General features: G+C 30.1%; 1 protein-coding gene and 1 non-coding gene across 2 annotated transcripts; one reads left to right on the top strand and one right to left on the bottom strand.

The window, feature by feature from the left end:
• Positions 1 to 2,231: 2,231 nt before the first annotated feature.
• LOC100741224 lies at positions 2,232 to 14,332 on the bottom strand. Its single transcript, XM_003489615.4, has 8 exons — positions 14,188 to 14,332; positions 10,647 to 10,730; positions 8,499 to 8,601; positions 7,544 to 7,675; positions 5,875 to 6,314; positions 5,431 to 5,656; positions 4,862 to 5,120; positions 2,232 to 4,537 (listed from the first exon to the last, which is right to left on the bottom strand). Exons 2-8 carry the CDS (start codon positions 10,719 to 10,721, stop codon positions 3,922 to 3,924), a joined length of 1,851 nt encoding a protein of 616 aa, XP_003489663.2. The 5' UTR covers positions 10,722 to 10,730; positions 14,188 to 14,332; the 3' UTR covers positions 2,232 to 3,921.
• On the top strand, positions 7,041 to 7,113 carry TRNAT-UGU. The gene has a single exon. It is a non-coding gene; the product is annotated as a tRNA-Thr (tRNA).

The raw sequence follows: 14,332 nt of genomic DNA, 5'->3' as shown, positions 1-14,332 counted from the left end.
TGTCTGGTACCACCATAGGAATACTTTCCGCCACCTAGTGTTCAGTATTCCGTTACGTATGTGTGCAATCTATTTCTACTCTACCGACAAACTTTCATACTGCCTTTTAAAAATTAATCTGCTATAGCACTGTCAACACTGGCGTATTTTCTATAATAGTTATGCAATTTGATCTAATATATTTTAATTATGTAGAAATTTGAAAGTGTTTTTATAGATTAATTGTATATTTGAGACAATAGAAATTTACAGTGTTAAGTTTTTATTTGCCGTTTATTTATTATGTGCGCATTTACATTCTTTATATTTTGTTGGTTTTATATATATGATCATAGTTAGGAAACATTTAATAACTTATAATAAAAACTTATGTATATACATGATAAAGAAATTCTTTTGCATGTTATAGATAAGGAAGATGTAGTATGATGACTTATATTAACGATTGTTGGATTAGTCGGATTCCTTTCATCAGAAATAAACGGAGAAAAGTCGTAGTTATGAAAGTTACCAACATGAAGATAGAATGCTGCGCCGCAATCGGTAAGTAGGTATTTTAAAAAGATAAATGATTCACGCCTAGCATGCAATCGCTTCTATATCTCTTAAGTAATAATTTATGTACAAATTATGTTTTCGAAGTTGTTTTATTGAGACGTTACAACAATCAGCATGCAAAGATTACATTGAGTCCAGAATCTTACAATATTCATTTGTTTCAATATACTTGCTAAATATACAATTGGCTTGCAACAAAACCACTTGTGTCAAGCAAAGAACATTGTTAGTGCTGCAAAAGATACCCTTGAGTACAGATTTTGTACACATTCAATTGCCAATCGGAGATTCCTTTGATATGTTTCTTTATTGCTTTACAACATGGACGTAAAATAATGATTCTTTAAGAATTATATTTTTTAAACAAATTGTTTATATTGCACATTTATTGCCTTCATTTGATTTTAATACAGACATTTAGGAATAATGTTACATGTAATATAAAGAAAGATTAAGTATTCGTCATACGTTGTTCTTAATACTGTAAAAAATAGTCTTTAATTTAAACAAAATGTTTTGAATTACAAACAAACTAAATACGTTATTATTAAACTTTTAAAAAATTGATCTTTTTACACATTTTCAAATTTCATAGTAATAAATATATAAATTGACATTACTCATGTATTTCATGAGTATCTTTAAGTCGTTAATAATACAATCCGCTTTTCTTAAGTTCAATTGTATATCTTGAAATCTTGCACCGAATTTGCAACACTAACGATAATACCAAGCAATCCTTCCTATTGTTATTAACCCTTATTTACTTACAATTTCATCACAGCTTGATTATGTTTTTATTGTTAATTGTTAACTATGTATTTCGTATATTTACATGTTATCAGTATGAATAATTAACAGAGCAACGCCAGTATTGAATGCATCATTTTGAAATTTCACTGCACTTCATCGTGTATATGAAATTATACTTCAAAAGTTAACATTTCTTATTATGTAAATTAAAAAAAGCGATATAAATATTTTGTTCCTTCAAAGTTATGCTTCTAATAATTTTATTCATAAAAGTTAAAAAAAATTATTTTATTATACGAAAAAATGTTCAACAATATTTCAGTTTTGTAACATGTACGCAATTAAAAATTTTAATAAATTTTAGCTTTTAACGTATATACACAAAATATTTAACAAAGATTTCCCTAAGTAAGTACATTGGGTGGGACATATTAGCCCAGAGAAATAATATTCCAAATATTACCGGAGATTTATCATTTTTATATGTATATTTCTTTAACCATTGGTCCATTCAAACTCGAATAATAAACAACTTTTTGTTTTCTGAACAAACTCAATTCGTCTCTTCTCGTCTTATTCCGTTTACCAAGAAAATGTTCCTCAGCAGTTTTATCACCAATTTTTAGTACAAAATATCGAATAAAAATAAACGAAGAAATTTCTCTGCACGTACAAATGCTGTTTTACTGATTTCATATGTATATTATTCGTACTAAAAATAAACTAAACTACAGAATGCTGTTTTTTATTATATGCTGATTTAATATGTTCAATTGTGTTTTATCAATGTCATCATTTTATCGTACGAGAGATATAAAAATAGATTTTTATATTCATTTGGCTAAGCCTCTGTTTTTAAAAAACAACATATATACGGTATATCACTCGAAGTCAATGGATTGTCATTTTTGCTACATTTCTTTTCTTTTACACTCGATTCGAGTATACCTACAAAATTCATTTAATTCCTTCGTTCTTATTATATCATCCAAGGAAAAATATTTTTTCATGGAATTTAAGAACGATTTTGATATTTTATGCAGGTATAATGAAATAGGCCTCAACTCGTGAAACGTTTAACAATAGAACAAGAAAGATTTTGACAGTTAATTCTTTTCGAATTACTGTACTTTCACAAATGTGTTACAAGGGACAGCTCAACGCTGTGTAAATATAACATTGTACGTCATACGTATTTAAACGAGTTTGATACGATATGACAAAATCGTGTCATATATAAATGTCATAAATACATTGATTTTTCCTTTATATTATTTAATATATTGTTTATCGTTTCAATTTAAGAAATATGTTGTTTGAAATTCCAACGCATTCTTTTATATATATATGTATTGTATATATTTTTTTGTAGCAGTCATTTAATAGTTAATATAGATTGAGGAATGATAATACGATTTATCATATGTGTTAAAAATTGGAAAATACATTTTTAGTAAAGTTTCGCTACAAATACATATTAACAATTTTTTCGAAATATTTGAAATGCATTTATGTATTTACGTTAAATATTTTTCAAGCGACTTGAAGGGCTTTTTATACATTGCCAAATATGAAATCACGTGAATAATTTTCAACATTTTCGTTTTGCAACTGTCATTGTCTTTTCGCTTTATTTTTCGTATCATAGACATTGAGAAAATTGTATAACGTAAAAAGAATATAGCGTAAAAGATTTGTATGATTATTCTCGGTAGAAATATGTATCGTAATTTCAACATAACTTTTATGTACCTTCGTTATAGGTAAACGTTAATTTTGTACAGATTGATCGATCACTTTTAAGAGGGTATATTATTTGTCATCATCGCGGCAAGCTTTTATGTTTATCATGTTTCTTTCGTTAAGAAAATAATGTTCTTCTGAAAATGATTGTCTTGCAACAGAACGCAATTTGTGAAAAGCCATATTAGCTTCACTTATACTATGTTTTGAGATCATTGAGCACACATTACGTTACTATATATTGTAGTTCGGAATTGAAAGATAGAATATTTAATTATATAATGAATCATAAAATAAGATACAGTGAAACAACGTAAGATTCGGAGTGAGTTCGTTATTATTAGGAAAAATATTTATCTTTTATGAAGCAATTATTCTAATTTTAATAGTCCATACACTTATTCCTGATTTAAATTTTGTCTAAATTACAAGTAAAAATAGGATCGTAACAAACTTGCACGTAAAACTATATCTAGACTTGTAAGTTTATCTTGCCTAAACGTGGCTGTAATTTTACTAACTCGCGCAATGTTCCATTAAACTTACATATTCAATATTATGAATATTTACCTTTCTAAGGAATATGTTATCAAATAACAAGTGACTGTATCAACCTTTTACAACAAACAATTTCACAATATCCTACTAAACGTGTATCTAACGTGGAAAATGCGAACCTATTCTCACTCAAAACTTGGGGATTCATTCGTGTAAATTTGTTCACAGTCAGCCTTTACATTTCTCATTTTTACCTGTTGCGAAGCTTTTTTTCTTTCAATCATTCGAAGTAATCGTATATCTCTTAAATCTCTCAATCCAATTATTTTTTTATAGGTAATTAGTCCATTAATTGAGAGTATCGTTTCTTCAAATTTCATCATCCTCTATGTACAAAGTAGTTCCTTTGCTTTTTACAAAATCATGCAATATCGCATCATCACTATGAATATTCTTTTTCTGTTCTTGTTCCTTCGATACTTGATTATTATATATCAAATTTTCGGTTATTAATGAAATTTCATTGCGTGTTTCAGTCTCGTCCAATTCGTCCCTCGGCGTTTCTATCTCTATCTCCGGGACATTTTCTAATTCAGGTTCCTCAAGTAAGGCATCAACTTCAGTCGGTCCATCGGACGATACATTCGCGGCGATAGGTTCATCGACATCGATCGCATGACTATCGTCAGAGTTGTCCGCTCGACTTTCTTCAGTGTCGAGAGATGCTGCCGTGAAGTACTTGAACTCGGATTCGGAACCGCCACTTTCGATAACAGCTTGCGTGTTCAAAGAGTATCTGCTCGATTGCGCGTCTTTCTGCTGTTTCTCGAAAGATGCTCTCTTATTGTCGTCCGACCTAGAATGGTGCAGTTTCGCTTGTCGTTGTCGTTTTAGATTTTCACCACTGCTTGCCCTTGACCTCATTTCCACTTCGTCAGATAGGTATTTTGTGCAATCAATGGAGAATCTGTCCACTGACAATTTTCTAGGAAAAATTCATTAAATAGTTTAGAATCTCCCTTTTGTTCATTTTTTACTTGATATAAAATTAACACGTGGTGGTCTGTGATGATCATCAAAGACGAAAAATGCTAAAATACTAGGTAGAAAATATAGAAAGGGTATTTCTTTAATAAATGAAAATTGTATTAAGTTTTAATTTATTGTATTGTTGTAAGTTTTAACTTAAAGGTTTATTTTAATAAACATTTAATGTGCATTTTGAACTTCGTTTCGTTTTCTAAGTTCCGTAACAGCTTTTGGTATTTGTACGATACGAAACATGTTATTAAATAATTCTTAATGTTACCTATAATCCCCTCTGCGAAAATCGGGACTCTTCCTGAACTCCAGACTAGCTTTACGTTGGCCCATCATTCTTTCAATTCTACGTTCGCTTCCAGCTTTGTCAAATGACATTTTATGGAAGCTCGGCGAGGAGATTTTGCGGAAGTCTCTGGGGGATATTTTTGTAAGATCTTTCGACGCGGTCAATTCCTCAAATAATCTTATGTCTATCGAGTTTCTTTTTCTCGGTACAAAATCGTCTGGGTATTTGCTGTAGGCACCTGCAAAGAAAAATAAACGAACATTCATAATAAATGTCATAAATCTATTACAAGTCAACGTTACGCGAATGTGATATTTCATTTACAATGTTGATTATAAAAATGAATTCTAAGAATTCATTTGTATTTATAGCATTATGATACTTTTATTTTTAGAAATTGCTTTTATGTTTGAAAGTATTTATTATTCGAATATATTTCGTAATAATATTGCATTTGCGCATTATTTCTTTGATTGATCCTTGATTGGTTAATATTAAAAAGTTCATTACTGTCGGCTGATCTTTTTACTTCACAGTTTCCAACTGACCTGATAACTTAGGCGAATAACCACGACCCGTCGGAGATTTAACTGCTTCCTCAACTTCTTCGACATAATCAACTTTCGTTTGTCGAAGCAGTTGATGACGTCTCGCAGTATCCGATCTATCTTTAACTTTCAACGTAACTGGACCTTTATTAGGAATGTGCAAATCCATTGCCATTGAAACTTGGCTGCCTCCCATTTTTTGTTGATCCAAACTTTCCCTGCTGACCTATTCAAAAAGTTACGTTAGCTATATCCAATCTTATAATAAACTCTCATGACAAAAACGGTCTTTGTCAAAATTTTTCAATTTATAGATATTAAAAATATTAAGTTAAATTGTACACGTAGGTCCCGGCAAAAGACAAATATGAACAAGGGTCATTTTTGTTATGAGTTTAATTGTTTATTAACAAAGAATATACGGCTATTATATTCTTGTTATACCTGATGAGGACTGTAGCTTGGATTATCAACAGAAAGAGCATGCCTCTGTAACAATTCTGGATTTAATAACGCGCATCCAGCGTATTTTGGCGTTCTTTTACGAGGTGATTTCTTCTCAATTAACGTTGGTGCACTGGGGCTTTTCTTAATCGAGTGCCCAGTCTGTTTCTCGCTTAGTTCTTTAGAGAATTGCAAGAACTCCGCGGTCAATTGTTTCCTAGAGACTTCGTGTATGCTTGGACTTGGACTTCTGTTTACTTTGAACACACCGAGTTGGTGATCCCATTTGGTTGTTTGACTAGATGTAGACCTACGATTCCGTTGATTTCTCGTATTTTTTATTGTCGACGTTTGATTAAAGCGAAAACGGGCCGGCACCACTTTGGCAGCGTTATCACGAGCCTCGAAGGTCATTACACAGGCTGCTACTACGATAAAACCTGTGAGATTTCATCGTGTTATTTGTAGACCGCGCTTTAGTAAAATTGTATACCTAATTCGGCAGTTCTTAATGATACTTAACTATCAACGTTAAAAAGAAAGTTAATTGTGATTTTTTATTAACATAGCGCACTTCGAATGATTGAAGAAATTTTTTTAGATTTGATCGAAAATTGAAAGGAACGTTACAGAATATGCTGATAATTAGTTCTTTTTAAATTATTCTTCTGTGAAGAAAAAAATCAATTCGTGAAGCGAATGGGAGAACAAAGCGATAATAGATGGATTAAGTGGTGCGATAAGGCTTTGGAACATTTATCCGTAATGTCGGATGTCGAGAGGAAGCATTTATATGTATTAATTTAGGAATATATTTCAACTTGTATCATATTTTATATTAAATAAAATTGTGAGACAATATTAGTAATGACCTTGCATATACATATCAATACAGACAATTATTTAATTTAAATAAAAATTTGTTATAATTATTTTATTAATTCCAAAGTAGGAAATTTAAATTTTAATCATAACACATATGTGTACAAATATTAAAGAAAAAGTTATTTAATTATTTCAAATTTAAAGAGAAATTGTTTTATATTATGTTATATTTGCATAAATAATAATTAATTTGTGTCGAAGTTTTTATATATATTTTATACATTTTTAATAAATGTATAAAGAATCATGTAAGGAGTTCTCAAGACGTTCGTAATCGTCAAGCCTCCATAGCTCAGGGGTTAGAGCACTGGTCTTGTAAACCAGGGGTCGAGAGTTCAAATCTCTCTGGGGGCAAATATTTTTTTTCACTTTTTTCCAAAAAACTAATATTATATACAATGTACAAGCATTGTTTCAGTCACGATCAAACATTATTTAAATATATTAAAGTTTTAACAATATATAATCTATCCCATTTGCTATCATATTCTACAATATTCTAGATCACTTGTCTTTTATAATTCTTTTTTAGAGATATATATAGCTGTGATTGATAAATTATTAAACGATATATTAAAAATTTTATATTCTTTGACATAATTTTATTCGTAGTTTGTAATTTCGCTGAAACTTGTTTATCTTTACATTTGAAATTAAATACGGAGATTGTGAATAATAAAACTGTTTGAAATAGTTGTTTTGAAACAGGGACGTAGTTTTTGACGTATAGCATTTAAACAGGGGATAATATCATTCAAAAGTTTTTATAAAATATTATCATTACCTCCTACTCCCATTACGATCGGTCCAGCATAACTGAGGTTATTTAGATGGAATCCACGTGATTCATTCTTCACTCTTATCGTTAGATTACCTCTGATTTCTTGTGCCACGGACAGTTGATCTGCGAAGTATCCTGTACGATGTACAAATACAGATTTTTTAAATTTTATTTTTAAAAAGAAACGGAGCTATATCAATACATTATCTGGCTTTGTATGTAAAATGTGGCATTTTATTTGAATTATGAATATATTTGCTTATTAATATAATATAATTTCAACTTGTGCTCTTAATAATTCGCAATATTATTAGTTAATGTTAAATAAGTTGGACGTGGTTCTTGATTAGTAATATCCTAGAGTTCTTTTTGCACATACTGAGCAGTAATCAAAAATTCGCGTGTGATATATGTATTATGTCTGTATAATTGTGTATTGCTTTATGCAGATGTTTTAAAATAATTACACGCATTGAGCAAGCAGGAAATTATTAATCAATACCATGCAGCTATCTTAGTGTTTTGTTTTTCATCTATTTTAAGAAACAACGATGGCACTCGTGATTGTTTACTGTTTCATAACCCTTTCGCTAGTATAGCGTCATAGCTCAAAGCGTTTTTGGTATACAGATTAAAACAGTATTTTTTAATACAGGAAAATTATGCATATAAATATTTATAACGTATCATATAAACATAAAAAAATATAATACAACAAATATAAGTAAATGTAATAAGATAAATATAAATATAATAAATGCAAATAAATATAATATAATGAATACATATATACATCTATCGTAGCAAAAGCGTTAATAAGTACGAAGTTTTAAAATGAATGTGTGATATTATATAAAGATTAATTTATTTCGACCAATAAACTATCTCTAATTATTCAGATAATCTGTAGTAATAATTACATCAATTGAAATTTATTAGTCTTCATAAATCTACTCACCTATGGTCGCCATGCAAGCTCCTAAAACCATTAGTAGTAGACCAATTCCGAGAGCTTTGCAGGCGTACCACAAACACCGCGTTGTCACTTTGCCTCTCACCACCTATTCGATTTAATTGCTTTCGTTAACAGTTAATAACCTGGACGATGTCCAATAACTTACTGGGCACATTCATCGACGCTTCATCATTTCACTTTACCTAGTTCTATGATCTGCTAAAACGATCACATCGATTCGTTCGTCACATTTTATTATCTTCTCTGTGTGATTTAAAGTACACAATACAATAAATAATAAACACAAATAATTAAAACGTATAAATCGATTCTATGTAATAATTTAAAAATTGGAGGAAATTGTGAGAAAAGTACTAAAAAGAACATAAATCTGGTAAAACTAAATTTTGATATAAGAGAAAAATCTTATCGAATGCATGCTTCATCTAATGTTCAAGTTTATTTAGCTACGTGTTAATTATCAAAGATATAAAACACGACTAAACTTATTCGGATTACTTTTTCCTTTACAAAATATAATTTCATCGAGCTTTAGGGAACACAGACTGCTACTTTTATTTGCACGAAATTCTTACCTCGTTAATGTATTGCTTCTCGTATTGCAAATATAGATACCGTAGTCGAGTTTATATGCACAAGAGAGCTTCTGTTTGCATATACTACGGAATAATATCGCAAATCAAATACGTGTTTCAGTTTTGAAATTATATGTGTATGAAGATTATTCAAGTAACAATCTTCCAAAGAGAAAGACATACTGTTCATGTTTATTAATGTATTTCTTGTTGAATATTTCAGTTAATAGTCGAACTGTGCCAACATTTTTTATGGTTACAAATAAGAAAAGAATATTTGTTTGAAACAGAAAACGTTTGGATCATAACTCTATATTCTACTTTTAACGTAATGCCCTGTATAAAAAATATAGTACTTAAAAGTTTTTAAAAATATTGAATTAGTAATAGTGCTATTGTATTTACATATTTATTTTCTTAATACTTATAGTATTATTATTATATGTATACAATAATAAATGTTATAATAATATACAGTAGAACTTCATATATCCGGATACGCATAAATAATTATTTAGCGTCAATTATATAAACTCATAACTGGGCCTCTATCATCCGAACTACGATCCATTGTACTTTACAGTTATATGAACATATATTCTCAAGTAATACACGTTCGATACCCAACTGAATGTTGGGTCAGAATTGTTGTTGAACCTCCGAAGTTGTCCGAAGGTTATCAGCTATCTGACCTAATAAGAGGAATTAGTGGAGTAGCTAGTGAAACTTTATTATCGGAATTTGTCTGTTATCCCAACAACCTTGTCCTCCATGTTCGAATAAACAAAGTTCTACTGCAATTAAATTAATTATAATTGTATAATATATTATAATAATACTATAATAATAAATATTAGTTAAATCGACAATATTCCTAATTGAATTATATGTTAATAATTTAACAATTCTCTCACAAATTATATTTCAATATCTTATTATAAGAAACATTGGTTACTTTTGCAAAACTTCTTTTATTAAGTTTACGAAGGGCATTATGTATTTTCTATTACACTGTTTTATATCTTCGATATTTTCGTAATAAATTTATTTATTTCTACATTTGTTTAGTATTTATTCTTAGAAAATATGTATCAGCATATCTCAACTTTGCGCCAATTTGTACACAAGTCGTGCCTATATTACTATATACGCTCTATTTATATGATATATATCTATAACACGACATAATCGATCAAACAAAAGTGAATGAATTTTATTTCTATAAAAAAAAGCATTTACGTAATTCGATGACTGAACATACATTATACAATAAAATTCTATTTTATTCATTATGATCGAAAAATTATTTTTATTCATTTATAAATAAAAATATTGCGATATCTATAATATTAATACTGGAGAGAAATTTTTGAAAATAAAGATGCAGGTCCAATGAAGTAATAAATTACAAAAAAAAAATTAACACGTAACGTTGTAAATTTCGTATTTATAAATGATAGAAGGTGATTTTGTTTCGAATAAATTCTTAGCGATATATATTAATATATCAATATTAATATTAATTAGAGGTTCTAGTTGGAAGTTTGAAATATACCTGGACATTCCAGTGAGCTCCTGGACCGCAGGCTCTTCTCTGCGTCCCTTGCCAGTGAATGCTTCCTTGGGGCATTTTGCGTTCCTGAAGTTGAATAAATCCTGCATTATTAACAGAAGTTGGTGGTGCAACAAATTTAATAAAAGATACTGTTCTAACAGAGAAGTTAAAGTGAAAACCTAGTTGCGAAGTTAAAATTAACTGAGTTGAAACAAGATAAAACGAAAACACGAAACATTTATCACAGATTTATGTGGTTTGAGATATTTTCACCGTTGTTGCAATACTCAAACGTTTACAGAGTTTAATTAATTTGATTTAAATGTCTTTTGAAAGTAGGTATATTGGTTTTCAATAAAAGTATTTTGGTTCTGGACTGTCGGTAGAATATAGATTGATAGTTCAATTCAAAGATCATTTTTGACTTTTATACATCTAATTTTTATAGAACTGGGAATTTTGCATAGATTCATTGTTTTTTTACTTTACTTCAGTACTTTGTGTAAAATCGATAAACCGGTTATTCCTTTTTTAATTTTCAAAGTACCAACTTAAGGTTATAGTTATTAATTACGGTATCCAACTTTTATACTTTAAGAGTATAAGCATTAAAAGTTTAAAGGAGAATCAATACTTTTAAGCTATTTGGTGTAATAAATTTGGTTGAAAAACTGTGCTATCTTTAAATCAATATTGTCTTTAAATTTTTAATAGTTTGATAACGTTATAAAAGTACAGTAATCTACCCATAACAAGACTTTCAGAACTATCTCAAAATCGTTACAGAAAGCAACTAACGTCTTCCTCGTGGGTACTATGGTTATATCGAATTTAACACTCGTAGCAAACGTTTCCGGTAAACAAGTTACGGCTGTAACTTGTTCGCACGAAAATAGAGTAGTAGCTCACTCAGTGCTTCATTTCATTTAACAGAAGGCGTAACTTCTTGCTCGGCATTCGCTTTAATTCAACTTCGCGATATGTATATAGTACTTGCCTCAGCTTTTACCACCCTCTCATGCTCATTCACTTTTACATAAGGGTAGGTAGACATAGCCCAGGCGCGCACAATACGTCCGTGTAAAATTATCTGTCACTCTTCGATGTATATATGTGCCACGCTCGCATACTACACGCGCATAACAACTAGAAGCATTGTTTGGGTCTGTTTCCTATCTTTTCTGCATCTTTCACCGTAGAAAGTTCCCATTTCGTATCGATCCAAATCCTTCTTTAAGGTTTCTTTCGCAATCTCTGTTTACAACCCGAAAACTTGTCTATTTTCTCTTTCACGGGTTTACTCCGGATTCGAGACCCATTCGAGCTCGATTGCGGTTTCAATCGCGTCTCGAGAGCCTCCGCCAATATATTGCTACCTTTTGAGTTTCACTGCTCCAAGTAATCACGAAATATTTCACGAGAAATATCTATATTAGAACCGTTAAAAAGATATTAATAATCTAAAGCACTTTGAATCGCTAACGAGGAAACTTGGATATACTAATTGTTTTACAATACTATAATCAACATAACGTTTCAGTACATGTAATTGAGATCTAAATGCGGAAAATTGAAAAATATTATACAGTTTGTTGAACAGAAGGACCTAATATTTTAAACGTTAATTATAATACTCTGATTATAATACTCTGAGAAAGTTGATTATAGATTTTACGTTGATCAAACGTAGAATTACGCACTGCCAACTCTTAAAGTTTTCAATTTGTATTTTTTAACGTTCTATGGATATACTGAAATCTGATTTTAACAGGACGTACAAAAACACAGAAGAAGGTTCCTCTGAAAACACAAGAGTTCAGAAAATACAGTTGATATTGTAACATCTGATTTCTTGTTTTTTATTCGTATCGTATCGTGTAACTCGTTCCTAAAAAAGTTCTTTGCTGCTTCTATGCTACGTTCGAACACAATGTTCACAGAGAGGAGTCTTCATTGTAGGTCAAACATAAGCTCCATTGTGCATAAAGTGAGAACTTCCAAGCATAAAAAGATTCATTACAATTATGGCGATTGAAGTTCGACACGTTTCGGGCTTTTAAATCCTTTTTGACGATTGTTATCTTCTTTATAAGACGATAAATTTTTCAGATGCAATGTTCAATCGTATTTTTTCATCTTTTGATATAAATGAGAAATTTATTTAATACAATCATAACACACTGTTATCTTATTGTATATTTACATTTGAGAAGAACAGAGGACGTTTCATCTGAATTTATGGGAATAAAATTGAAAAATGTAAGTAGAAAGAAAAAGCAAAGCTGTGTTGACGCAACATTTTATATGTAATTTCTTTCTATTCTTTTCTATTCTAATTCTTTTTAATGAATTCACATTCACATTGAATTCATGTTGTGATTATGAAAACGAATTTCAATAATTTCTCGATACTTTTCTTTGTTGCTACTTCTCTTCTTCTATCTGGATCCTACGATTTTATCAAATTTGAAAAAATTCAAGTACTTTATAGTGTTATGATGAACTATATTTTTTCAAATCATAAAATTTCTTTTTATGATTACCTGATGAAACAACAACTTTATTCGTGTCCGTTCAATAATATTGCGTTTACGCAATTTCTCTATATATTACTTTACTGCTCAACATGAATAAAAAATAAATAAATTCTACTTTGGTACTGGATACCGCAAAATGAAATACAATATAGAATGAAAGTTTAAATAAAGTTCAAATATACATTCGCCACAACAACTTTAGGCGCATAGTGTAAAACATAGTTAAAATAAATGACGAATTCCATCCGTTGTGGAGTATTAGTTGCTGTAACGATCGAACCGAGCCATTTTCATTTGCATAACCGCAACCTTTGACTACGTTTCAATGTTCTCCTTTGTTCAATTCGACCACGGGTGCAAGTAACAGAATGGTTCTTTTGAATAATTCATGGAAAAAGAATTTGGTATCCTTGTAACTTTCTCTCCGTGTTCTCGAATATTTCATCGTTAAAAGAAGATGTTCCTTCCATTTATGAGATTATTTGTGATAGTCGAACATTCTCGGGAACACGAGCAAAAGCATTCGGCTTTTAAGTTCGCCCTCGAGCAGTGTTTTAATATGCAGAAAGCAGGATTGCTTTTGTGATTAAACTTAGTCCTATGGAAGCGTTTCTTTGAAACGGTACTTACACAGAAACCGTTCACGTGGAACGTAAGATAAGAAATTTCAAGAGAGATAATGTAAGCTCTGATTCATGCTACTATTTCTTAGTTTTAAGCGTTTTAAAAAATTTTATGTATAAGGTTTTGGCGAACTGCTGGTAGAATTCAAGTGAAGTTAACATTCGGATTGAGAATCTCTTAGATAAAATAATTTCTTTATTTAAGGATTTTCCGTTTTTCTGAAAGTAAATTATATCATATCTACATTTGCAAGGATTAAGATCGGCACAAGCGGGATTTATTTGTTTCTATTCACTTTAATTTCGAAATTACGAAAATTTCTGATTTAGAAATGACGTTAAATACAGAAGGAAAAATAAATTCCTTTTTTCTTTACTCACCTTCCTGCCTTTTCGGATTTGTTATCGCAGCATCCTCTTCTATTTTTTCTTTTAACGACCAATGTGTTTGCGTGTCTCTTGTACCATTTTCTCTCTTCAAAACTCCGTTGAAATTTATCGTACAACGAAATAGTCTGTATGTCAT

The sequence above is a fragment of the Bombus impatiens genome, unplaced genomic scaffold (genome assembly GCF_000188095.3).
Source record: "Bombus impatiens unplaced genomic scaffold, BIMP_2.2 scf_0360, whole genome shotgun sequence".
In the NCBI taxonomy this organism is placed as follows: domain Eukaryota; kingdom Metazoa; phylum Arthropoda; class Insecta; order Hymenoptera; family Apidae; genus Bombus; species Bombus impatiens.
The sequence above is the reverse complement of the archived record's forward strand: the minus strand, read 5'-3'. Positions and strand labels throughout refer to the sequence as shown.

What these genes read in the sequence shown, in the direction of transcription:
- LOC100741224 (XM_003489615.4), bottom strand. Translation starts at nt 10,721, where the DNA reads ATGCCCCAAGGAAGCATTCACTGGCAAGGGACGCAGAGAAGAGCCTGC. An exon ending in GAGCTCACTGGAATGTCCAG is followed by an intron (nt 8,602 to 10,646) that starts GTATATTTCAAA and finishes TAAATCGAATAG; the next exon opens with GTGGTGAGAGGCAAAGTGAC. An exon ending in CAAGCTACAGTCCTCATCAG is followed by an intron (nt 5,657 to 5,874) that starts GTATAACAAGAA and finishes CTTTTTGAATAG; the next exon opens with GTCAGCAGGGAAAGTTTGGA.